This window comes from Clavelina lepadiformis, chromosome 2 (assembly GCF_947623445.1).
Source record: "Clavelina lepadiformis chromosome 2, kaClaLepa1.1, whole genome shotgun sequence".
NCBI lineage: Eukaryota > Metazoa > Chordata > Ascidiacea > Aplousobranchia > Clavelinidae > Clavelina > Clavelina lepadiformis.
The window spans coordinates 13,994,830-14,022,817 of NC_135241.1; the positions used below are offsets into that span (position 1 = coordinate 13,994,830).

Sequence of the window (27,988 nt, forward strand, 5' to 3'; positions counted from 1 at the left end):
ATTGTTTGCTTGTTTTTTTGTGCAGTACAATTACTGAAAAGGTGGAGGAGCAGTCAGAGAACCTGACTTGTAATTAGGGTTTGATAACCTGTTGTGCCACCATTCTATTGTCCTTAGACAAGGTAGGATCGATGTTTGCTTCGGTTAAATAGTACTTGTGAACATTCCATAGTTGTGGAAATTGTGTCTCAGTGAGATACTTGGAGCGGTCTATGGGGATGGCAAGTTCCATTGTTTTCGGTTGGCCCAAAACCAAAAGGCTTTAGTTCTTCTTTTAGAACTCCTTGTCTATTTTATTTTTGACCCCTTTGTTTATGCGATCTCTGATTGTTTCTTTAAGTCAGCACATCGTTCATAAAGTCCAAATTTTTATACAGTCGAATCCGGTTAATTGCATTCTGCATAATCGCATAATCCGTTTTATCGCATAAATAGCGCAAATCCCAAACCATAGTCTATCATTTGTAAAGATAATACTTAGGTTCATTGCATAACCCGCTTAATTGAATACAAATGAAGGTGATTTATTCGATTATTCAAAAGTTTTTAAAAGATAAAATTGAAAACAACATGCACTGGGAGCGCACACGCGTATGCTTTGCGACTTGTACTGCACTTTGTTACAAAACAATCGAACAGACAACGCCGAATTTAAGCATTAACACCTGGCTGTCAATACGCAGACATTAACATTCGCACTGTTCTAGTTTCATTTAAGCATTACGTAAAGATGATGCCGTAGTATGTGAAGAATTTTTATGAAACAAACAAGTTGAAAAAGACAATATCAATGAAAAAAGCTCTGCTGACGCAATCGCTGGGACTACACCAAAACATAAAGAAGTTCTTTCTGCATGCACTTGATTAAGTTCGCCGACGACTACAGTTTGAAGGGGCGGAAATGGCTACATTTGTTCGTTTAGAAACACAAATGCAAGAAAGCATGCAAAATATAATTAAACAAACAATCGTCCAGTATTTTTCTTGATTAAACAATAAATGCTAAACAATAAGTGTTTTGCGTGTTTGAATGAATGGATGATCGCAATACAAAATAAAGGTTAGTGTTTTGGATGTTGACGTTTTTACACTGACCAGCTTCGCACGTCAAGTAAGACAATACGTGGACTTTGCACTTTCGCATAATTCGTTTAATCGCATAAAAAGGCTTGGCAAATTGACTATACAATTAACCGGATTCGACTGTATTCCAATATGTGGTCGCAATTACATCAGAAGAAATTATCATGTTATTTCCGCAAACACAGAAAATTTTCCAAAAGCAGATTTTATCAGGAGAAAGCTATTAAACCCATACCAATTCTATTTATCCTTTTTGCTATAGCCATTTAGCTGAGGCCACACGTCCTAGATATTGATCGTGTCACAGAACAGGTCTATCTCTCCTTTCTGAACTGTAACAACTTGACAACACTCTTAACGTCACAAATTTAGAACACTTCTAACATCGTTACACGGATACGTGTCATAGTTAAACGGGACAACTCTTTTAAATGTCATATTTCTCTCTAGCCAGAGAACACACAATTGCTTGTTAAAACGCCAATTATATACATTACTACAATTCACTATTACAATCGCCATAACACTATTGCTGCTTATGATATGATCAAAACATATTGACGATACTGCAACCAATGGTTCAAAAACTACCGCTAAACTGTATCGAAATTAGTGACTTTCCATACATAAATAACAACTGTACAGTGTAAGCAAAACAGTCATGCAAGTATCTGATAGGCTAATAGCATTCAACAAAGTTCTGTTTTACAGAAATGCACTTGACGTATTATTGTAAAAAAACCATACAGCTATATGCTAATACAGAGTGACCATCACATTTTTGTTAAATGGATGTCATATATATCATATGACATATATTGGCATTAGCATACAAAGTTATGCATTCAAAGAAACTTAGGGATATACCGGTAGTCAGTTTGTGCAAGAAATGATGTAAAAAGTTCCTTCCAGCAAATTAATTCCCAGACAATCTGCTTTTTTGAAAGAGAAGCAAAGTTTTATGCATTCTATAACTTTTCAGTCCAAAATGTTCCAGGTACCCCCGGAACCCCCTCGGATATATTGCTACAGCTGCCAGATTGAAAAGTTTACTAAATGCGCGGATGATTAAATTTAATTGTGCATATAATAGCTCATCTTGTGTGGCATCATTTCATCTTGTTGCTCGAGGGATTTCCCACCCCAAAATGGAAAACTTTCCTCCAATCTGGATCTCCTTCAATTTCAATTGACTGCCATACTTCATACAACCGTTCTTGACGATGATGACATCCTACTAATACGGTGATAGTAACATTTCAGTATGTCAGCTGGTTATTACAGATCTTAGTACTATGTTGTCAGTTCAGACTAAACTGCTAACAACAGCTGTTCTCACTGCATGCTCTATTGTATACTATGTCTCTAACAATTAACTCATAGCCTATTCTGCCATGTCAAAAAATTTGAAACAAGAGAAAAAGTATTTCGAGAAGGTCGCTAAAATATTTAGTGCCTGTGGAAAATATTTACAGAGCAACTCCTCCTCTCATGATCGAAATATATTTTAATCTTGCAAAATTTATTTTAGCTGAAGTTCAGATATCATATGAATCCTAAAATATTTTAGTTGGATATACATATTTTGAGAATTCTAAAAATATTTTTCGAGTTTTGTAAAAATATTTTGGGCTGACACAAAAATACTTTATGTTTTTTTAAAATAGTAGGCAACAGATACAGGCTACCATACCGATCATACTTGCTTCTTTTAAAGTAAAAATGACGGAACCGGAATTCTGATCTGTATGCATAGAACTTTGATTATTATATTTGTATTGATATTGACAACTTTTTTTCTGTTTAGTTTTTATATTTCACCAGATCAATTCACTTTTGACGTTTTTTAGGGTTTTACTCCAGAATAAATGCATCTTTATGTTACATTGTGTTCTTGCTACTGTGATTAATTATATTGAACAATTTTCAAATTTGTCTCATAAGTAATGTTAACTAAGGTTTAAAACTATGACAATCTACTACAACTTTCTGTAAAATGAAATCTATTGATAAAGTAACAACATTGTGATTCAGCTTGCTAACTTGATTGATTTGCTGTGTCCAAAATAAGCATATTTAACATGGCTATCTTGTATTGTATTATTTATTTTTCGCCATTGACTGTAGGGAGCAAAAAGAATGGTGCTAGCTAGCTTTTCCAGTTTGGGACACAATTTTAAAACCTTGGTTTTGGGTATCTGTGATAAAGAACCCATAAAAACAAGGGTTTTTGGGAGTTTGAGAAAATTGAGCTTTTGCAATAATAAAGTCAATAAATTAATTTTTAAAATCACCAGTATATCAATTTGTCCTTTTCTAACAAATTTGTAATTAATAATTTATTTCTGAAGCATATTTTTCACTGATTCTTATAGTACTGACGTATAAAAACTAAAGCGTCAAGACTCTTATCATTCAATCTATTTTCAATTTTCGTGACAAATAGAATAGACCCTTGGTTGATAATTGCTGGTTCTACTGATGTGGGTCAAGAAACCGATCAATTGTTTAATCACAAATGACATAAAAACTTGTCGTGATTGGTATACCCTGCTTAACAAAAATAAGTTGTGAGTCAAACTAGATCGTGAAGGGCACAGCACAGCATGAACAGGGTCAGCATAAAGTTTAAGCAAATCATATACATATGATTGAAAACATGTTTTAAACCCAGGTTTCGAGTTACATAAAACCTTGGTTGGAAATGCTTGGTTGGAAATGCTTTATAGCAAAATGTAACAAACAGTATGCTAACAAACAATTAATGAACAGGAAAAAAGCAGCAAAGCCTAGAATCTTAAAATGTTCAAGGTTTTTTCTATACAGTGGTATAACCATGGAAGGTTAGCAATCCCACCAAAGCTAAAAAGAGATAATTAACTAAAGCAAAAACACACCACCAACAAAATCACGAAAACATCAGTAATTAAATATTTATATTAACAAACGAGGGAATAAAAAGGACATGCTCTGCTGATGTGCACGTGGGTGTTTAAAATAACACCCCACCAAAATAAAAACATCATTCTAAGGTTCAGAATCTACTGTATCAGGACCATCATGGCATACTTCGGTGTTCTTATGAACGTAATTCATACAGATATAAATTTGCGGACTATAATGTATACCAGTTGTTACTAACACGCGCCAATGAACAGTAAAAAATGACAAAGCCGAAAAGGCTTAAAACGTGCTCAAAAGAAATAACGTTGATATTTGCTGGTAACAAGTAGCATGGCCAGTAAACCTATAACACTAGTCAACACACATTTTGGTGCCAAGAAAGTTTCAACGGTTTTAGGATATTTTTATGTCGCTGAATCCAAAAATGGCATTAGTTTTTCCGAATTGGATCTAGTTTTTGAGATATTCCATATTTTTATTTCAAAAAGTGCTAAAAATACGCAAATTTTGACATAGGTAAAATTCTCTTTATACTACAACTTTGATGAGTCTACATCTGTCTTTTCAAGCATGTGCATACAGTATTCTTCTATTTCTGATGCGATATTGTTAAAGACTCAATCGTTAACACAGAGAGCCTTCTTTACGCGAATCATGTTTCATGTGAAAATCAAGCAAAAATTATAAAACTTAGGCGATGTTAGCAGTAAACAACAGATTTTTGTAACGCAAAAACAGGCGACGTCAAAGCACAAACACTACTTTTAGTAACGCTCAAAGTACATTTAGTAAGCTGTCAAAGCACGCTAATCAATCATATACCGGTACTGTAATACAAAAAAATTAGTCGATGCTTATAAATTTTCTTTTGTACGACTTTCTGGAATGTGATGCAGCCAAGCAGTCACGTTGGAGACTCCAACAGTAGTCGGCCATCATATGGGCATCCCACCTGCCCTGATACCTCTCTTCCATGACCTTAATGTCCTGGTGGAACCTTTCTCCCTGCTCTTCACTTAGATCACCAAGGTTTGCAGGAAAACGATCTAAGTGGCTGAAGAGATGGTGAACCTTGATACTCATCTTCACACCTAAATCTTTCAACTTGGAAAGCATATCTTCCACCAATTCTTGGTAATTTTCAGCTTTTCGGTTACCAAGAAAGTTCTGTGTGACTAAAACAAACGATTGCCAAGCAACAGACTCTGTGTCTGTCATGGACTGTACAAAACACACATCTTTTATGAGTTTGCGGATCTGAGGGCCATCAAAAATGCCTGCTTTAAGCTTTTCGATGGTCAAAGCAGGAAATGTTCTGCAAATATAGTTGAAGCAATCTCCAGTTGCAGGCAAGGCTTTCACAAATTGCTTCATCAAACCAAGTTTTATGTGCAGCGGCGGAATGATGATCTTCTCTCTAGCAACTAAAGGTTCATTTATGATGTTACCTTCACCTACTCTCATGGAATTTCTAGGTGGCCACCCTTTCTTCACCCAGTGATCAGTGCGCGCTCGGCTATCCCACAAGCAGATAAAACATGGGTATTTTGTATAGCCGCTTTGCTGGCCAAGCAAAAAATTTACCATCTTCAAGTCTACACAGATTAACCATTGGTGAGAGTCATAATCCAGTTTCTGTAATACCGTTTTAATGTTGTTGTACTCTTCTTTTAGGTTTGTTGAGTGGCCAATTGGGAGAGATGCATATCTGTTACCATTATGTAGCAATACACATTTCAAACTCCTTTTCGAACTGTCTATGAATAAGCGCCACTCTTGAGGTCTATATTGTGGCACTCCCATTTTCAGCAGAAGCCCTTCGACGTCTTTGCAGTAAACAAGTTCATCTTGTTGGCTAAAATACGGAAGTAATTCTTTCTCTCTTGTACGGTAGAATGTTATTGAAGCTCTGGTTCCAAGGCAGTTTTTGTCTTTGAGTCGGGATGCCAAAATTTCTGCTGCTTCTTTGGATAAGTTGAGATCCCTGATAAGATCGCTCAGCTCCTCCTGCTTGAATGACTCTAGAATTAATGGACTGCTTTCGAACACACTTCCACTGCTGTCACTTGCAGAGCTTTCTACCTTTTCATGAAACTCATCCTTTTCCAAGGATGTGTCAGGTAAATCACTAAATTTAGGCACAGGTACTTCCTCAGAGTGAGGCACAGGTCGCCGAGCAGATTCTAAATTTGGATAATTCCAAGTATTCTTTTTACAACGATTAAACCCCTTTAGGTTTACCAAACAGAAGTAGCAGTCATTAAAATGGCTTTTTGGTTCTCTCCAGACCATCGGTACACCAAACTTGAGATTTTTAAGGGTACCTTTAGTCCACTTTCTCAAGCTTTCTACACATGCTTTGCAGACAATATGAGGTGCCCATGGCTTGTCTTGGTCACCAAGCTTCACTTTAAAATACGAAAGATACACCTTCCTCACAAAATCGGTGATAGCTTTCCTTTGGTCTTTGAAGGTATATTCCCCACAGATATAACAAAACTTGTCAGGATCATTGCGACAGTTTCTTCGTGATGAACTCATAACTCTTAAATACAACTGCGCAAACCAATATGTAAAGTTCAGTATCCTAAGTACATGTAAATCTGTGATTAAGAATAAATATATACTGAACGAAAATGTGACAGGTTGTCAATTCAGTCACAGGAAAATGCATCCTCCCAATGACAAGGCCTAAGCATATTGTCAAACTTCCACTAATGAACTCAATTCTCACTTGAATTACAAAAACCCTCCACGTTTTGTGTTCACAATTGGCAGATACTAAAGTTAACGATTTTTCTCTTGTCAAAAATAAAAAATATCGATATCTCAAAAACTAGAGCCAATTCGAAGAAACAAATGTTATTTTCGGACTCAGCAGCCCAAAATTACCCAGAACCCATCAAAATATCTTTGGCACTCAAAAAAAATTTTTTTTTTGTTGGCCAGTGAATTAGTTAAATCCATAAAACATAAGTTGAAAAAGCGAAAATTAATGCAGGTGATGTGTTCAAGTGTTTCATTAACGATGTTTTCTGTATCTTTAATGTTTCTTAGGATACACAGTAGGCTTTGTGCATATTATATAGAAACAATGAGCAGGGAAATTAATAGTCGTATGCAACTATGCGGAGTACATCTGGATCATTATACTTGTGACTTGAATTTGGAAATTACAAAGGGTGGATATTCGTGCTGTCCATTTAGTCATGATGGGTTTTCTTACATGTGGGCTGGGTGCAAGGCAACACATGGAATAAGGTAAATTTAACTCTGGAAACAGAATGAAAGATTGTGAAATATTTGAAATATAGATTATGATAAATCTAGACAAAAAATATACTGAGGCGAGTCCAAGTACTTCCACCTGACCAAGTAAAGCCAACTCACGGCTGATTTGGTCAAAATTAATGGACAATATGTGGCAAGGAGCTACTATGCCTGTCACCCCTTTGCCTATTAATAGTAAGAAAGATCATAGGTATGCAATTAAAACACCTATTAAAGCAACCGTTTGGCCTGGCAAAGGATCATTTGTGTGGCAAGTCAAAAATAAAAATACACAATGTAACAAACGTTATACCTCAACATTTATTGGTATTGCCAGTACAAAAACAACATAGCCTATAACAAATCGGAACAAGCAGTCAAGTTGTTTTGTCCTGTTTTTAATAATGCAAAAGCATTATCAGTATTATACCACAATCACTCATAATGTGTGCATATCTTTTTTCGCTGAGGTTTTTCTGAATAAATAAAAAATTTAAGTTTGTGATATTTATTTGATTTTTGTGTTCTAGAGACTTATGTTCAAATTCGATAGCAACATAAGGAATAGTCTACTTTATTATGCTATATGCATTCCTGTCACAATGCAAACTACTTTGAACAGTTAATGTTATCAGTTTCTATTAACATAATAAGTGGTCCTGGTGAACAGTTTAAAATTTGAGAAGTACAGCAAAAAATTAAAGAAAAACCAAATAAAAAATGTTTATCCATCAGATCTTGCACAAAAAATGGCTCGGCTGGCCACGGCTTGAGTTGTGAGGAATTGTTGCCGAGTTTAATTCATGCAAAGGTTTTTCTCATTTCGAAGATAAAGACAGTGACATCATACCAGTAATAAAGAAGAATAATTACCGCAACCTACAGGTGGTTCTGCAAAGCGACATTTGTAGTGTACAGTCAGCTCAGTTTTTGTGCTAAGACTGTGTTCCATGTTATATCTGACAGATACGCTACTTATTGTTTATTTCGCTGTGTATTGATGATACAATTTTATTGCAATGCCCTCAGATCGAAACTAACGTCCAGTTTTGCAATAATATGCTTTGCCTTTTAATATTAGGCAAGTTATTCTTGTTAAATTTGATGTACAAGAAGTCACTTTTAATTGGGCAACATTTTTAAGTAAAGCTTCAAATTGAAAATTCAATTATTTATTTGTTACGATCTGATGGTAACATTTCAATTCTTTGCTTGAAGCAAGTCACTTAATGGTTTGGAGTTAGATAAGCAAATATTCGATTTCTTAACTTCTGTTATAATTAACGAAATAGCGATTTCACACACAGAAAGAAACTGTTTTGCTCTGTTAGAATTCTTGTAATTGCTGCTATTGAGTATTGACCAATCCTACATTGAATAATTGTAAAAAGTTTACAATTTTTGGACTACTTCAAGTTCTGCTGGCACTGCATGTCGGCATATAGGCTATGCTTTTTGTCTTAAAGGGCTAAAATTGAGAAGGAAGGGCTGAATTTTTTTCTGGTCCAACGCCGCTCCCACTTTCAAACTATATTATCAGTTCTTTATTGTTTTATTTATTGGTGATATACAATTTTTACCAGAATTGAATTCAATATGTTTTTGAATAATGTTTCTAACAGACAAACAAACTTCAAAGAGTATAATCCCCTTGGCGGAGGTAATATAATATGGTTTCATAATCTTTATCAACGAACTGCTGAAAGTCTTGCACACCTTAAACCTGGTGATGTTTCCTCATCGCTCAAGCCCCGGTTATCGAGCTAGCCTTTGTGCAAGTTTCGATTGTCACACATTTTGTATTTTATTCTGTTTGATTTTTCATATTGTTTTATCTGGTTTGGAACTGTCTATCAGGTCCACTGAACAGAGGCAAGCATAGTTAATGCCTTGCCCAAGACTATTACAATGAAAGATCCACTAGGTATTGAACACAGGGACTGCATTGTTGTAAACCAAGAGTTCTAACCACGCGACTACCAAACTGACTTAATGACAACCAGCAGTCAAGTTATGTTGATTTGTAATATTTATTGTGTCTGGCAGTTGTGTGATTTGTATTCAAAACTGGGTAGCACTTTACTACGGTACTAATGCTGTTATGTTGCAATAAGTGCATCTTGAAAGGAAAGAATTCTAAAGAAAGACAAGAAAGACTGTAACAAGATAGAAAGACCACTAAAAAAAACAACAAAAATATGCATTCATCGAAATAGAAAATTACTACTAAATTTAAGTTATTCAGACTTTCTATAGTTTTGAAAAAAAGATTTTGATACCATCACAGTAGTTTGTATCGATTGATTGCATGATATGTATAAAACTACCTACTTAATTGTGCTAAAACGTTATTTCGGTAAATTTTGTCAATTTTGTTTAGGAGAGGAAAAATTTGTTATGAAGTCAAGGTTACTCGTTATTGTGATGTTTTGGAAAAAGATGTTTCTGATTCTCATGTAGTACGTGTTGGCTGGTCCACAGACAGTGCATCTCTTCAACTTGGTGAAGACAAAAATTCTTTCGGCTTTGGAGGAACAGGAAAGAAATCTGTCAATCGAAAATTTTTGAACTACGGGCGACGGTTTGAAAAAGGTTGTATGAAATTAATTAGTTGTAATAATCTGCTTTGTATTGCTATCCAAAGTCAGTGTAAACAAAGGCAACATTTGAAATTTCCATTTAATACTAGATTAGAGACTTAGCCTAATTACAAGTGTTAAACTATCCACCTAAACAGAAAATTCGGTCTAATACAACTGCAATGGACTGAAATATTAACTAAATTTCTGTCTACCAGACAGCAATTCACCAATAGATGCCTGTTTTACAGCAAAACTTTATGCTACAACGTTTATAACAACAAAATGTCAACGTTTTGTAATTTTGAATGTTGTTTATCTCTGTCATCATTTTAATTGGTTCCATACTTGAAATCTCTTCAATTAACGTATTACCTACCACCATATTCATCTGAGCATGACGTTCTTTAAGACAAAGCTAGTCATAACAGTTGAAACTGAACTTAGAAGAACTGTTTTATATCGTAGATTACTACGTACATATTAATTGTGTTATTAGGCGATGTAATTGGTTGCTATTTGGCTATGGAAAATGGTTGGGTAGACATTTCATACAGTGTTAATGGAAGATGTTGTGGCAGTGCTTTTAAAGTTCGATGGATCACTGATGAGGTTAGTTGGGTATTTTTTGCTGTGTTAGGAGATGAACCTATTGTGTGAGGCTGACTTTATACTTGTTAATTTTTAAACCTGATAAACTCAGTACTTGGTAATGCCTTCTAGGCGCTAAATGATGCAGGCTGTCTAGAAATCCGGTTAGAAATAGATTGTGAATGAAACCTGCTTAGAGATAAATTGTGAGAATGATATAAACTCAATAATTTTCTTGGGTTGAATTAATTTATGCCTACGTGCTGCAAATTGTATAATACTCAGTGATATTGAAGGCAAATTTTTTATGCTGACTGCACATTTTCATTACATCTATGTAGATTAACTAGCGCCTCGTTGAAAGGACCGATTTGTTTGTAACAAGCGATAAATGTTTCTGCAATTGTGCTAACTGGGCGTATTTTTGGGGTTGTGAACAGTTGTTAATTTTTGCTTGATCAATTGTTCGCTAATCCGACTCCATAGATAGCGCATTCATTAGTCCCTGATAGCCAGTTAAGTATCACAGTACAAGAACCAAACTGTCAATGTCTCAAATAATCATTTATTATAGGTTCTCAACAAAACGATTACTGTTTTCAGAGCACAGAATAAAGCTGCGTTCAGTAGACTGTAAATTTTCAAATATTGTGACATCACATTGCAATCAACAAACATAATTAAATCACCTACAATCGCTATTAAAATATGAAAAACTTTAAATAACTTAAAAACTTGATCCGATGAAGAAAAATTAATGAGATTTTTGAAATCAGGCCTCAATACTTAGTCGGAATCAGATCTAAACTTCTGGGCTCCAAAAATGGTGTTGACCAGGATTGATCAAATCTATATTTTTTGTTACTTATTTATATTGTGTTTTCAGGTATTAAGATACTCACACAATAAGTAAGTCAACGTATAAGATTGTATATGGATGTACAAAATCGGAGAAAACATTCCATAGGCCTATGAGTTTTTAAACAATAATTATTTGATTACAATAAGTTACCTGGATATGCTTTTTAGGCCCTGTTTCCTCATGTATTGACAAAAAATTGTGAACTGGATATCAATTTTGGCCAAGCCACGCATCCATATTTCTCCTTGCAACCTGGATATAAACTGTTAGGCCATGTACCGCCAGAGTTTTGTGTGCGAGCAGTTCAGGCTCCACCAAGCCAACATGATTGTGAAGTGATTATGATGGTTGGGCTGCCTGGTGTTGGTAAGTACATGTCCAGATAAATATCAGACCTACTACCATATATACAGAAGTATAAGTTTCCGTTTTAAGGCAGAAATATTATCTCAAAATCATATTATCCAAACTTAAAATATATCCTAAAAAGTATTTAATTGAGGTTGAAATATTTGTTATACAGTAAAACACTGGTTAAAAACCTCCCCAATGACGTGACCACAACAGTATCATAGCCCCTTAAACACATTTTTGAACATCTTCTATTTTACTTCATTGTATAGCATTCTATTTCAATAACGCAACCACTTCTCCAAGGTTACCGTTTGACAGTGGTCTTTTGGGTGGTCAACTTACCGGGGTTTTACTGTAAAAAGTGTGGAATTATCTTTAAAATCCTAAAAAACCAATGACCTGATTATTTCCTTATAAATTAAATGTGTCAGTTTTCGATCTAATTAAAAACCTACTTAACTGTAGTTAAAAAAGATAATGAATTTCAAATTCTCAAAACGTTAACACATTCAACGTTTTTTGCCATTAAGTGTGGTGTATCAACTAATGTAACCCAATTGTCTCAGTAGTAATTTGTGTTTGTTTTGTTTGTTCAACTTCAATTGAAGAAAAAAAATACTGTTCTGCAGACCCCTTGCAAGGACTAAAGCTGATAATGTGTGCAAAGTTGAGATGTTTGCCCGTTGCAGGCGATGATGATCATAGTGGCCATTGGTTACTCATTAGATTGTTTGTGACCGTATGTCCTGTTTTTTACCATTGCGCAACAAGATTAACACCAAAATTTTGCTCTCCATCGTCATTGGCGAAAAATAAATGATACGATATGAAGAATGGAGCAGAGAAGTAAAAAAATAGTTGTAACTCACTACATTATCTACAGGGAAAGTCTGGCTTCCTCCATCTGTTGGAATTATTGACAAGCTGGCAATTAGTAAACGAGTGGTCAATTTTTTCCAAGCCAGTGCTGTCAATTAGAGGTCTTTCAATTGTTTTCCATGCTGTACAAAGATATGGGTTCTAAACAAACACACAGATCACTACATTGCCATATATATTTTTGTTGCAAAAGTGTGGTTATGGCTTCTTTGAGTTCAAAAGAGGAACATGGCTTGATTTTCCAAATTCGATGCAGCCTTCAGGAAACGCTAGGTTGATTTGCAGTACAAACTTATGACTGTAATGGAAGCACATTTCCAGCATTTGAAAGAACATCTGAATGATATTTCAGAAACCTTGTTAACATTAACCTCGTTGAAAATACTATGTTTGCCACCAGGCATAATTTCAATAACAAAGAATGCTCTTCTCGTGTATGACTTCTTCTATATAGCCAATGTTTCATTGACCTATGCAGTGAGCTTCATCAGGGCAACTCCCAACAACAGAAAATAGCTACTCATTTTCAAAAACTACAGTAGATAAAATTACTTAGATATGAGCAAAACAAATAAAAAATAATTATGGCGTAAATAATGTGAAATTACATAATAAAGCATAAGAAAAAAGAAGCAGTTTTTGGCAAACAAATACTTATGACAAGTTTAAGAAGAGTATTCCTAATATATAGGTGACAGCAGTATGGTTTTTATCGCTTATTACATTTTGTTTTGTTTTGGTATATTTTTCTTGACTTTTCTCTTGTGATCTATTTACAGGAAAAACGACTTGGGCAACAAATTATGCTAAGATTCATCCTAGCAAGAAATACGTTGTTCTTGGAACTGATTCAATAATTGACAAAATGAGGATAATGGGTTTGCCTAGAAAAAACAATTTTGGTGGTATGTTGTGTTGCCAAAATTTAAAATTTGAATGTAAGCTAAATCAATTGCATTTTATGTATTGAACAAATCACTTCACAATCATTTATAGGTCGATGGGATGTTTTGATTAAACAAGCTACACAATGTTTTAACGTGCTGTTGAAGAAGGCATCCAACCTTCCGAAAAACCTAATCATTGATCAAACAAACGTTTATGCTTCAGCTCGAAGACGAAAAGTGAAGCAGTATAGGGAGAAGGGTTACATGGTATTTGACTTAGCCATTTTTATATTTATTCAGAAAACGGTTTACAAACACAATAAGATCACATACACAAAGAAGTGCTTTATGAGTGGAAGAAAATTAAAAAAGTAGGAATATGTGACTTAGTAAATGGGTGAAAAACCTGACTTGTCGTGAACTTGATACTTAACAAGTTATTTAACATTTCCATTTTACTATTCATATTTTAATACGTGAACAAATGTAGGATTTGTAGTCTTGGCTAGGATATCTCTGCTAGCTTAAGTCATAGACGTGAAGAGAATGTAGTATGTAAAGATAAGAAGTCTGATGTTTGTTGATATATGTAAAAATTGTTCTGGCAAATAGCAAATAACTTGTTAAGTACAAAGCATTTTTTTTTCAATACTGCATAAATAAAAATGTTTTTATTGTTGTTAAAATATAATTGTTAAAAGTTCATTGTCGCGGGAGCATGATGTTCATCAACATGATTCATACATGTGTTTGTGTTTAATCTTTGTCAAAAAGTACCGATCAATTGTCAGGCATACAATAAAGCTCTCCTTTTTTGTTATACTAGACCAGCACTTTTTAACCCTTTTCAACTTGGTGCCCACTTTAACTGACATTTTTTGCATATTTTAATCTTTCATGCATCTTTCTATTGCAGACATTTCATATGTCTAGTTGCAAGGCTCCACATTTACTAATTGTTTTAGTTTTAAAATTTTTTTCATCTTTCACCAAAAATTTTTCTCCTATAACTAATATGAGAGTACAAATATGTTCACTTTGCTTCCTTTTGGTGTCAGGTTTGCACACTAGCAATATCAAAGAAACATCATTTCTCCTTTTTTTCAATGAATTCTTATTATACCTACTATGTGCATTTTGATGCAACATATTCTTGCGTATTATTATGCCAATGTTCCATTTATTCAATAAAAAGCACTTTAGAATTTGGAAAATTAAAGATTTTACACCTTAGGGTTAATATGGTTTAGGTTAATGCTATGGTGTTGGTGCCTCGTGATGAAGACTTGAGGCAACGATCCAAACAGCGTACTTTAGAAGAAGGAAAGGAAGTTCCAGAAGCAGCTGTGCTTGACATGAAAGCCAACTTTTCCCTTCCTCATCAAAGTGAAAATCTTTTTGACAGAATTACGTTTTTAGAATTGCAACAACATGAAGCACAACAACTGGTGGAACAGTATAATATGTTAGTAATAAATATAGCAACATAAGTGAGTGTCTTGCTCATGTGATTATATATCAGTTTTATAATTTTAGTACCTGTATCTTAAAATAAATGACAAAGCATGCTAGTAACTTTCTAATTTATAACTCCTTAGCTTTTGATTGGTACAATCATTATGAGACAATCCAAACAGATAGCAGAAACAGATGTATTTTTAACTACCTGTTTGCACTTGAATAAGTTAAAAAATACACCAAGAAATAATTAAAAATGTGTTCCTACTTTTATTTACTTTTTACTGGCAAAATTGTCAGGTCCTTTCCTGATTGGAAGTATTAAGTCTGTGTCCTCTACCTTTTTTACTATGTAAAGAAAACTATTGGATTGTCATATTACAGTAATTGCCCCAAGTTTTTATACGATATTTTTTATTTTAGATTGGTGATTCACTGTGTGCCATGATTCACCACACCCTAGTATCCCCTATTGGTGTATTATAACTTAAGTTACAGCACAACATAGAACTAAGTTCAGGAGTAACATGCTGTAAATTGTGTGAAGCATAGGTTCTGAACCTTTTTTTAACATGACTCAACCTTTTGGTATACTATACCATATCAGAAATTAATGGACTTTAACTAACCGCGATTCCTCGAACACTCAGAAAAAGTAACTAAGTCTTCAGCACTAAATCATGCGAAATCATAATACATGACACCATAATGCGTTGCAAATAAAACGTCAAATGCTAATAAATAATAACAACATGTATATCCAACCAACAACCAGCAAAATTTTTTTGAATGCACCATTCTTGAAGAAAGGGTACATTGTTTCTTTGTTGTTTGTCATAAAACAAGCTAATGCACAACAAACACTTAATAAAAACATCACAGATTGTTCAATAATGGCTATGCCTTTCCAGGTTGATGACGAAACATTTGTGTGCAGTTTCAAGCATGCTACATTTAAAAAAAAAACAAGTAATCATGTAAGAAATGCGTGGCGACCCAACATTGGGTCGCAAACTATAGATAGAGAACCCATGGTGTAAAGTGACTCACTTTTATTGTAGCAAATTATATACAGTCGACTCCGCTTAATTTGGACACTTTGGTTCCGTTCACTTTTGGCCGAATTAAGCGGAGAAACGGCTTTGTCCGAATTGAGCGGAAAGTCAATTGTTCGTTTCATGGTCATGCGTAAAGGCAGACAGCGCATTTAAAATACTGTAGTGTTGCGTAATAAATGAATTGCAGCTGCGCTATACTGCAGTAATTGGCACTGATTGTTTAAAAAGCACAAGAGTTATACCTTCAGGTTAGTTGTATTGTAGAGTATTTCGATACCAAACGATTCAACAAATACTGTTTATCTGCATACTGTATTTTGATATCCCCACCAACGCAGCTAACTGCCGAACTCTCAAGGAAGCGTCTTCATTTTTTTCTTCGTTTACTTTAGTGAGCAATTTCACTTTTTCTGCTAAACTTTTCTGTACCATTCTGTTCTACAAGATGGACGCAATTATACCGAAGTAAAAGCGACTATGAAGCTGGCACGGCCCTATATGAGTTCATTGTCAATTGTTACTGCATGAATCGTCATTGTTTCACCATAATCACTCATAATCCAATTGCATCTTGTGTTAAAACAAACGAAGTACTGTTTATTATGTCATAACCTAACGATATAACGGTAGGAATTGCGAACCTGTGTCCGAATTAACGGGAGTTTTTTTGCGTTCAATTTTTACTTTTGTTCCGTTCCTGAGCATTTTGGCCAAATAAAGCGGTTGTCCGGGTTATCCGGTGTCCGAATTAAGCGGATTCGACTGTAGTTATACTACAAATATGGTTGTTTTTTCTTGGTCGTATATGAACTAAGCAAAAATGATATAGCAATACAAAAATAAAATATTAAATATTGGATTGTTTAGATACTAAAGAAATAGTAATCAGCTGATTAACTATTCAATTTTTAAGGTTAATTACTGTTCTGTTTAACACGGTAAATAATGAAAAGTTGTGTTGGTCACCGACTGAACTGCCAATCATGCTCGAGCATCATGTTTTGTTATAAACAATCACACTGACACATCATAATGACGTAAAGACAGAACAACGTGCACTGCCTAATTATGAATTAGAGTGGCAACACGATAGTATTAAAAGATAAACAGGTGTTAACAAATGAATAAAACTTAACATTTACTCGATAATTTAGTAGATGTAATCATCCCAATTCACATAGCAAACAGTTAAATGTAAAAAAACAATTTTAGTTTTTCTACTTTGCGATTGACTTGGGATTTGTCCATGGGCAACTCGTAGACCGCGATTGACTAGTTGGGCACTCGTACTCCTGGCTTAATTAGTCCACCATAACCTCGTATGCCACAAAAAGAACCTAACAGCATATTAAATAGAGCAGAAAGTATTGAAATAGTTTAGTTCACTTCTTGACATATAATGGAAGTTTGTCTACTCAAGGCCTAAAGGACACATTATTTTACTTCACTTTGTTCAAAGTTGGTACAGCTTATATTACTGGATTCCCATTTTTCTCATTTAATTGAAGTTTAGCTAACACTGCATTGAAAAACACAGATAAGTAAATTCATATATTGTTTGCCCACGGATTTCTTGCATTAATTTTGTATATACGTTTACAGCTAATATTTTTATGTAATTGATTACATCACAAAGTCTATAATTTTAGAACATACCCATGTATGCTTGTTGTTTAAGGGAAGCGCTTCATAGAGGTCATAAAAGCAACCAACAGAAAGTCGTCAACAGCAAAAGGACCTTAGAAGATGATCATTACTATGCTTCACAAATGATCACACCTTCTAGTATTATTCAGAATGAATCCGACAACCAGCCAAGGTTAAAAACATGTTTCATTACTGATTTCACAAGAACAGATGCTTTGGTTATTACCGTTTATTGTTTTTGTAAATGTAATGCTGTTGCTTTGCAGCCATTTTACGAAAGTAGGAATTGTAAAGTCCAATTGAAAAATATAAGCTTATGACTTAAAGTTTTTGGTTTATCATGATATGAAGTCACACATGTCTGTACAGAATAGATTTTCTCTTACATTTTTGCAGAATTTTTAAAAGGCAGGAACTATCCATCGATGGGCCATCGGAGAAATATTTTAAAAGTGATACTACCCCTGAAATGCCTGAGCAAAATTTTGATACCACCCCTTATTTTGTGCCACTAAACCATAACCCAATCCAAAAAGATGATGATGTACTAGGAAGCTTGCCAGTTCAAAGACATAAAAGCTCCCCAAATGCACAGTATTATTCAGATGTTAGTTTTGTTATTATATTACTTCATAAACATTAGCACAGCAAGTTTTATCATACTTTTTTGGCTTACTTTGCTTTTTAAAAATACTTTATTTTTTACAGGAGTGTAGTAGAAAAAGTACTTTGGCAGTTGCACCATTCAGACATGATGTTACAACAACTAATTCTACAAGGTAATTGATGACGTTTTCATTGTGTATATTTGTCCTAAACCAGGGATGCTCAGGGTGGACCATAGCTCACTTTTTATTTTTAGTTTAAAACTTGAAAAATGTCGTCTTTATTAGCAATACGCTATTTACACTTAAAAATTAAACAACTTCCAGGTACAGATTGCAAGGTATTAATCGTGTGGCTCCATAGGAAGTGTTGTAGAATGTAGTTTGAGAACAGTTCAAGGCCCATGATGTAATATGAGTAATGTGATAATGGAAATATTGCATTCAGCTGTTGACTGAACAAAAGGCCTACTTGTTTTTTATACAAAGCTTATTCAATCAAAGTTTTTCACTCCCCAAAATCGATGGTAAATCAGTTCGACACAATGTCTGCAACCAAAAATAGAAACTACGTCGCATTTCATTTAGTTTTAGTTTATAGCTGCTTATGAGCAAATTATCCTCGCAACCCCTCAGAGCAATCTAAACAACCTATGCACTGACTTAAAAAATGGCTATAGAACGTGTTCCAATAATTCTCTGGCGGGTTGTTTGTGAAGGATAACTATTTAAACTGTGATCTTAAGTTTTTAAAATTTCATGGTCAAGCAAGAGAATTTTTGGTAATCTTTGCCCAAGGTTGCAAAAACTTTCCCAAGCTCCACGTTTGGCTCTCGCCGACCGCTCTCTGGGCACCCCCTTTTTAAACATCTTTGTATCGTACATTATTTCCTGAATTTCATTATTGTGTGTTTGTAAGTTATCCAATTAACAAAAAACTAAACATTACTGCATATTCGTAATATCTAGCACTAACCAGGGGTGAAATAACAAATCTCATGAACTCACCACGTCCAGTAAGTTCATATTACGGTACCTATGAATACTTTTCCAATATGTATTTTCTCGCTTTATATATATAAATATATTAGTTTGATGTTTGTTACTATTATGTTACTGTGACATTGCTCACTTTCACAAATCGCTATTCACACATTTCAATATTCATACTATATACTGTTTAAATTTTAAACCAAACAAGTGTCATGTTGGGCTATTTTCCAACTGCTCTGGATTATGTCACTGTAAACATGTTTGAATTTGCATATGTCATGATATTGAATAAATCTCTAAGACCACAAGAGATCCATAAGTTGTAGCGCATCATTTTGCCATATTCTACTCACACATTTAGTTTGATTAATGTAATAAACCTCACAATTCAAACTCTTTCCTATAGAAATCTTACTAGAGCAAACCACCAAACGTCATGGAGTACAGGGAAGTCATACATAAAAGTGAGTTAAGTTTTGTTGCTTTTTGATAAAGATTAGATATTATTTTATTATTTTTCAACTTACAAATACAAAAAGTGGAACAAAATATGGTGCAGTACTATATGTGTAAGCAGTGCCTCTCATTTCATAGAATACTGCATAATTCTATACTGGAAGTTTTGCAGGCAGCCTCCTTTTGACATACTGTTATCAATTCACTTCTGTTAAGGTTGTTCAGATTTGGAAAAGTTTGAAAATTAATGCGCTTGGTGGTTTTTCCCATACTTTTGAAAATTGGTTAAAAAAATAGATCTTTTTGGTCATCAAAAATCATCTAAATTTTAGAAATTTAAATTTAAATCATCTCCACTAGAGTCTTCATACAAAATTTGGTCTACTGGGGATTACCCTAACACAGATCGAATGAAGTAAACACTGTTTAACTATGGTTTACCGCAAATTTACCATTAAAAGAAGTCAAATTTTGTATTTTTTGATAATACACAAGACAAGGATTGTTGAACACACTATTTATAATTACATTAAATTCATTGTTCAGCTTTCTAGACAACTTTGGTGGTTGACAAACCTAAAACTTTATATAATTTAGACGTTTTTTCATCATTTTCTGGTTGCTACTTGTTATAATTATTGATCGAACTTTTCAGAAGTTATCCTAAAGTCGATAGACACTACCGTAATGGCCTGTCATTGTTATTGTTTGTTTTCAGGTTGCTTATTATAAAGTGCAAAGTTTTTTTCGAAGTCATAGTAATACAGAAATTCTAACTGTACTACGTCACTAAACTAGCAAGGATCAGATATACTTCAGTGATAATGTAATTCTTTATGAACAACTTGACCTTATAAATTAGTACTATTACATCAGTCGTACATTTTGCCTGTTGATGTATTTGCAGAATAAGCCAGGAATATCTAATGACACCGAGGAATTATGCCATCCACCATATAAAAGAATAGATGATGTGTCAGTTCAAGGTAATTACTGATGCTTCTGTAACTGCAAAATGTTTAATTTTGACTTAGTGGTTCACAGTGTACTGAAATGTTTGTTTTGTGTACATCGGTGATGTTAAATGAAAGTTTCTATTTTAATGACTCACTAAATTGATGCTTTTTACAATGGTTAATCCGCTATGATTCTCACGATTATTCTGCTATTCATTAAGAATTTATGATATTTAAATCATTATTCTTAATAACGGTGTGGTTGTTTAAAATACAAACTTTTGGGTTGCATAATTTTTAAAGGCAAAGGCATAAATTTCAAAAAAATGCTTATTTTGCTGAACCCAGCCTTACAGTAATTTGAAACATGTAACACAAGGCACAATGACTTCCAAAATCATATGTCTTTAATTTGAATTTTGTGATTTTAAACAGTGAATATGCTTTGGTAATATATATATTTTATAGTAACATATATACTTAAGCAATATTTTACTTAGCTTTTGGCGTTTACAATTCCATTGGTAGGCTAACAAGTAGGAAGCCAAAATAAATGTTTTATTGAACCAAGTTCGATGTCAGACTGCAGTCAATCAGCCAATTGTGAAATGGCAAATTTTCTTACATGAAGACAATGAGAATTAAGCAATTAAGACAAAAATGCCGCATGAAATTCTTAAAGTAAATGTGCCCAATGGCAAGTAACACCATAAGCTTTTGTTAATTGTCTGCTGCTTTATTGTTATAAGACGATTTGTTTAAACATTTCTATGCCAGGCCAAATCCCAGCTTGAGTCGCAATGGAAATTTCAAGTAAGATTTGGGCTGCTCCAACAAATAAAGATGCTTAGCTTAGCCTAGTTATTTTCAATAGATTTTCCGTATTCTCACTCACAGTCTTGAGTTTGGATATGTGCTGGAGTTTGGATATTCATTGAGCACAACCCCAGCTCGTTTGTCATCACATTTATGTTTGAGTCATGGTTTAGTTGCTAACAAGTTCTGTATTGATTCAAGTTGGCTATTGTGATGGAACAATAATTGTTGCATTTGGATGTCAACTGTATGCTTGCTACTTTTGATTTTATGTTTGCTTTCTTTCCTTAGTGCCGCAGTTAAGGCGAAATAGTAGTTTGAAAAAGGAGTGTTTTGTTGTGTGACAGATGTTTTAATCATCATAACGGATTAAATATCTCTGGAGAAAGCATAACAACTTAAAACAAATCTGTCAACTTTTAATGTTTCTGCTGCACTCATGTGTTTTTCTCGAAAATTATTCCCTGAAGTTTGGGGCTTGATCAAACCATCTCGCGTATGTTTGATAACCCTGGTTTAAACCATAAAACTAAGTATAGAGTACATCCACAAACATTTTTTAGAATATCATTAAATCTATTTGTATTTGTATCAGGCGTGTCGTATGAACCAAACATTGAAGACAATAATTTTCATCACGTGGAACGACTTTCACAATACCCAAGGTTAGTTTATATAATCAACTATAAATAACTGGAGGGCCTGCTACCCTCTGGATAGTTTATCATCTTTAAATCAGCTCAGTTACTCTCCTATTGCTAGAGGTGACAAACACAAATTTTAGAAAAAGTAACCAACTTATTTCCGCCGAATCGTGTAATATAGTATTCTTGGGATTTGTATCGCAAAAGTGAATGGAACAGTGCCTATACACTGCAACTTATATAATTAAAGAACTGAAATAGTTGGATTAAAATATACTTAGTTGTAACTTGCAAAAGAAAGGTTTGTAAATAGCATGTTTGGCCTCCTGTTACATGCAATAACAATCATACCCAATGTTGTGGGGATGCTGAAAATAGCGATAATGGACAATGGCGTAACCAGTGCTTTCGTTTCTTTTGTAACCTGAAGTGTTTGGGTATTAGTACTGTACTGAATAAAATTGAAGAATTTATCAAAAAAGTTAGTTAGAATGCTTATTAAGCTATGAAGGTTGGATTATTCCAGTTTAGGGATTAATATCTAGATTTATGTTGAAAAGTACGGTTGTTTCACAGATATGGAAACACCGGTTATCGCCATTGTCTATTATCGCTGTTATGCCAAATTTGTTCTGGACATTGGGACATGGAGATTTGGCGGCACGACTCGGTGTGTAAGTTTTCCTGTAAAAAACCTCGAATGTTGACCTTGGGTCAAGGAAAACTTGCAATGTGCAAGCTTAACTTACAAACAAAAGAACAGTAAGTACTTTCAAACTTACCGGGAAAGGTTTTTGATTGGAAAATATTCACTGAATCATGTGACTTATTTATGTCACAATGCCCAGAACAAATTTGGCAAGACACCGCCATTTTCTTTTTCACCATTTTTAGTGTACCACTGTTATTATAATTTTCTTCCAATAAAGAAAATTTTAGGCAGGTTTTTAGAAGTGTTTTAATATTGGGATTTTGGTTGTATTTGGAAATTAAATTTGGCTGAAAACCAAATTTGGCCATTTTAACCAATTCGCACAAATTATTTGGGTTTTTGCCTGCTGAATATTCGATCTCTACCTATTACTACTACATTACCATGTTAATTTCTTATAACATGATATATTTAGTCAAATAAGCAAGTCAGACACCAATCATGTTAACAAGCATAGCCATTCTTCCTGCTGCCCACTGTATTTGAATGTGTATATAGTTATTGTGCTTGAGAAGAATTCATAATATATTTCGGGGGTGACGTGTTAAGTAAGGAAGGCCTGAAACCTGATGCAGTCAATAACATGTAAAGGCCTTCTAACAAAAAGGAGGTACAACGATTCTTGGGTATGATAAATTACCTCAGAAGATTCTTACCGTCCCTCTCAATTAAAACAGAGCGTATGCTGCAAGGGCAATGGTACTTGCAAAAACAAGATACACACAAATTGAAAAAGAACTCTTAGCAACTGTATATGCCTGTGAGCGCTTTCATCAGTATATTTATGGTCAATCCATTGAAGTTGAAAGTGGCCATAAGCCATTAATGCACTTGTTCAAAAAGCAACTCAACAACTGCCCTCTAAGAGTGCAACGACTCATGATTAGATTACAAATTTATGACATAACACTGGTCTATAAACCTGGGAAGTTCATGTATACAGCTGACGTGCTATCAAGAAGTGCCACCAAGCTACAGACATCTTCCACAGTTTCTTTGGTTGTAGCTCATGAATATGGTAATAAACACTCTACCAGTAACCGACAAGTTCCGAAATCAACTGAGAGAAGAAACAGCCAAGGATGAACAGCTGACAACCCTGATGATTACCAACCATTACCGAGATGAGCTTACAGTAAAGGATGGCATTGTTCTGAAGGGTGATCATCTCGTAATACCAAAAATACTAAGAAAATCCATTTTTGATATAATACATGAAGGACACTTGGGTGAGGAGAAGTGCAAGAGGCGAGCAAGAGAAGCGATATTTTGGCCAAGAATCAACAAGGACATAGTCAACAAGGTCTCCGGCTGCGCAACCTGCATAGTATACAGAAATCAGCACCAGAAGGAGCCCCTTTTATCACATGAACCAACGATGTTACCATTTGAAAAGGTTGGAATCGACCTCTTTCAATGGTGTAACACTACTTACCTGATGGTTGGTGTCTATTATTCAAATTACCCTGAGGTATGTGCATTACCGTCAACTTGTTTAAAACAAGTCATAATGAAGTTAAAACAAATTTGCTCCCGCCACAGAATACCAAAAATCGTCTTCAGCAATAAGGGTCCCACTTCCACGAATTCACAGTATTGGCAGAAACCTGGCGCTTCCATCAGAAAACATCAAGCCCTCACCATCCTAAGTCATATGGCCTGGCCGAGAAAACTGTGCACACAGTAAAAGACCTCCTGAGAAAAAGCCATGCCCCAGGACAAGACTTCAATCTAGCGCTGCTGGTATATAGGACTATAGGAGTACACCATTGAAATGCGGATACTCTCCAGCACAACTCTTGATGGGCCGTCGTTTTAGAAACAATCTATCCCTCTGTAACATGTTGTACAATCTTGAACCTGGTGTTGAACGGCCAGTTTGTACAGAAACGCTGGAACAAAAAGCACTATTATGACAAAGGAGTAAAAGTCTTTGTGACCTGCACGTAAATGATGTCGTATACACATATGACCACAAGTACAAGCGCTGGGGAGAAAAAGGAAAAATAATGCAAAAGGTCGGGTTAAGGTCTTACCTCGTTCAGTTGGACAACGGGACAATACTTCGTCGAAACGGGTCCCATCTGCATAAAAGTAGGAATGACATGGTTACCTGCAAAGAAGCTCCTAAAACGGAGAAAGCATCATCACCAGTGGTCAGCAGTGAATTGAATACCATAGTTCCTTCACCTTAAACAATTTTGTGGATGAGCAAACAAACAGCATCTGTCTGCCTACTAACGTGGTGTTGCCACGACGGCCTCGGTGAACTCCAAAACCATCTCGTCTCGACTCATTGAAGAAATATAGTTTTAGTTGTGTTGTGTGAATTACTCCCAGTAATATGACGGCAGCTTCTATCATGCTTTTGAATTCCTTGTATGAGGGGAGATGTGTTAGTGTTTGAAAGAAATTGTTATTTTATTCATGAAATTGTTGACCAAGGAAATTGTTAGTTCGCTCGTGTTATTTCATTGAAGTTGTTATTCCCTTCATTCCTAACTGGCACCACCAAACGGGAAAACAGTATGCTTAACTTTTATTGCCGTTAATTAGTATTATTTAATTTAATTACTATTCTCTTTATATTTGTGTCAGACCGGTGTCATTCTCATACCTTACGAGGTCATTCAATTGAACTAGCCGTCGTGTTTGCACGCTCTTTGTGGGCACATGTTAATTCACATAATTGCAAGGAACATCAGTTTATTACACTGTTATCACTGTATCATTATGTTACTATGGCCATGTTTTTGAGGGATTGGTTAATAAATCAATAGCTTTAATAAATCTATAATCAACTAGCCTTAAAACGGATATCATAAAGCAGATTTTGTTATCTGGATTGGTTCTAACGTTCTCACAATATACTTGCGAGATTGCAGCAGGTTTAAACCACTTACAACTGCCGTTGCATATTTTATGCAATTACTTAGCGTTGTTTGAAGCAACGCCTATGCCAGTGGTACTTAAACTGGGAGGTGTGCCCCCCTTGGGTGGCCCGTGAGCTTCATAAGGGAGCACGAGCAATGACAAGCTCTTAAGTTATGACTAAACATGCTTTCACAACCAAGCTGGACAGTCAATCGAGGTCAGTTGTCAGATATACGGTTTCCAAAAAGCAGCTACATCCTTCCCATTGATGAAAGTATTTGCAAATAAATTGTTGTTCAGTTTAATGTTTTTTCATTTTGCAATAGGATGGAGCGTGAGTTTTTTTGGCGTCGTTAAAGGGAGGCACACCTTAAAATATTTAAGAACCCCTGGCGTATGCATTATGTTATCACTTTTCAGGCAAAATACACCAATTCTTGCCACGAATATTTGGACATAGCAATGTGATATTTGGACGCAGCTGTGTCTATCAAATCAACACCCTTATACCCCCCCGTTCTTCATATGTTTGTTGTACACTTTGATTAGTTGGCGTTGCTATATCTGCACCTGGTATTAACATGAGAAAAATGTTTCTTGTGTGGAAAACTCACAGAAACAATGAAAAGCAGTATGCTGTAAAGCCAAAGTTTAAAATGGTAATCCTGGATAATGAATTTTTTTTTATGGAATACCACAAACACAAGCAGCGGTCTTTTTTCATTGACCAGTCAGAACATGAGCGACACTCTTTTAAAGAGCGGTTAGCCAGCTCTGATAAAACATCATTCAAACAACACAAAACTTTTATATATGTTTGCTTAGCACAAGCAGATATTTTGTAGTATGCACCGTGGTTTGCCTCTATGACATCATAGTATCAGCCAAATGTTTTACTATAATCATCAAATTTTAGATAAATACTTTGAAAATTAACCACTGAAAATTATTTTTAAATTTCTTCACCATCAGCTAAAGTAATAATGTCACTGACGCATTTTCTTCCTGGTTAACAAATTTTTGTTCTACCGTAGTGTTTAACTTTGACATACAAAGCTGTTATAAAAACTACCGGTTATGAAAATATATATAATGATCGTTGTTTTATGAAAATTAAGTATTTATGTCATTATGAATGCTGAAATTAACAATTTATTTATAGTGATCATGTCATGAAGACGACAAAAGCCTTTCCTAGTGTTGACAAAAAACATGAAGCTTGGAATATGCATTCTACCTCAACGGAAAGTGTCGTAGCTTTACATGATAACAACAGTTACTCTCATCTAGGGCATTTTGGGAGTGATAAATCAATATTAAAGAGAGGTTTAAGTAAATTGGAATCACCTCAGCAATTTTTTTCTCAAATTCCATCTCATGACACAGCACCTGTGGTTAACAGTGCGAAACCCAGTAATCATGATGTAAATATGCAGTATACCAAGCAAATGTTTTCATTGGACAATGAATATGGAAAAGAAACGTCTTATCAAAAGTCTTGGAAAAAACAGAGTGCAATTATGCAACACGATAACTATGAAACCTTTAAGGAACCTGGTCATTTTGAAATTGAAACAGAAAAATGTCAATTCTATACAAAATCAAACGTAAATAAAAGATCTGATTCAAAAGGCGATATTGGCAAGCGGATAGGTTTTCAAGAAGAATACAATGATACTTCAAATCCAAGTTTAGTGGAAAAAAGTGAAATGTCTCAAATTCAGGTTAGAAGAAGTTCTCTGCCCAATGACATGCAGTTTTATAATCCAAACACAACTGCTGCTCATTACTATGCTGAAGGTGGTGACAAAAACAGAGGTATAGATTATGATTATGAAAATGAAGGATGGGAAGAAAGTGAAAAACCATTTTTGTCCCGAGACCAGTTGGATAACATGCTCACAATGGAAAGTACATTTTCTGATGAACCTATTATGCCTCCAAATAATTTATTCAGTGGTAAGATGAACTGCAATAATGAGTGTTTGGTTGTATCCAACAACAGCTTAAATCAAATTCCAAATCAGAAAAAATACTTAAGATTGAAAACGACCGTTGATGATCCAAAAATAAAAACCACCAGCTGGCCCAGGCCCAGATTACAATCAGAAAGCACATCTCAATTTACTAAAAGCTCACCAGCAAAACCAACTTTTGAAGAACAATCTGATGGAAAATATCGGAAATTTTATCCTTTGTTACCTACACCCCAAATGCAACGGTGCTTTCCTCCAAAAGTAGAAGTAAAACAAGCATGTATGGATGATTTTTCACCTTCAGACCAAGCAGACTTGTCAAAAAACATACATGTTTTTTCACCAAAAGGTCTTGTTACATATGAAATGTTAAAAGTTTTATAT

General features: G+C 34.7%; 1 protein-coding gene across 1 annotated transcript in view; it reads left to right on the forward strand.

The window, feature by feature from the left end:
• The first annotated feature begins 6,998 nt into the window (after positions 1 to 6,998).
• LOC143445225 (uncharacterized) overlaps positions 6,999 to 27,988 on the forward strand; it is a 29,762-nt gene continuing 8,772 nt past the window's right edge. The window contains exons 1-14 of the mRNA XM_076944167.1: positions 6,999 to 7,248; positions 9,638 to 9,849; positions 10,336 to 10,448; positions 11,457 to 11,655; positions 13,302 to 13,427; positions 13,519 to 13,676; positions 14,660 to 14,874; positions 17,604 to 17,744; positions 17,969 to 18,179; positions 18,281 to 18,351; positions 19,577 to 19,634; positions 20,534 to 20,612; positions 21,994 to 22,063; positions 26,791 to 27,953. Of these exons, the coding sequence (XP_076800282.1) occupies positions 7,016 to 7,248; positions 9,638 to 9,849; positions 10,336 to 10,448; positions 11,457 to 11,655; positions 13,302 to 13,427; positions 13,519 to 13,676; positions 14,660 to 14,874; positions 17,604 to 17,744; positions 17,969 to 18,179; positions 18,281 to 18,351; positions 19,577 to 19,634; positions 20,534 to 20,612; positions 21,994 to 22,063; positions 26,791 to 27,953 (3,049 nt within the window). The 5' untranslated portion in view covers positions 6,999 to 7,015. The remainder of the gene's footprint in view (positions 7,249 to 9,637; positions 9,850 to 10,335; positions 10,449 to 11,456; positions 11,656 to 13,301; positions 13,428 to 13,518; positions 13,677 to 14,659; positions 14,875 to 17,603; positions 17,745 to 17,968; positions 18,180 to 18,280; positions 18,352 to 19,576; positions 19,635 to 20,533; positions 20,613 to 21,993; positions 22,064 to 26,790; positions 27,954 to 27,988) is intronic.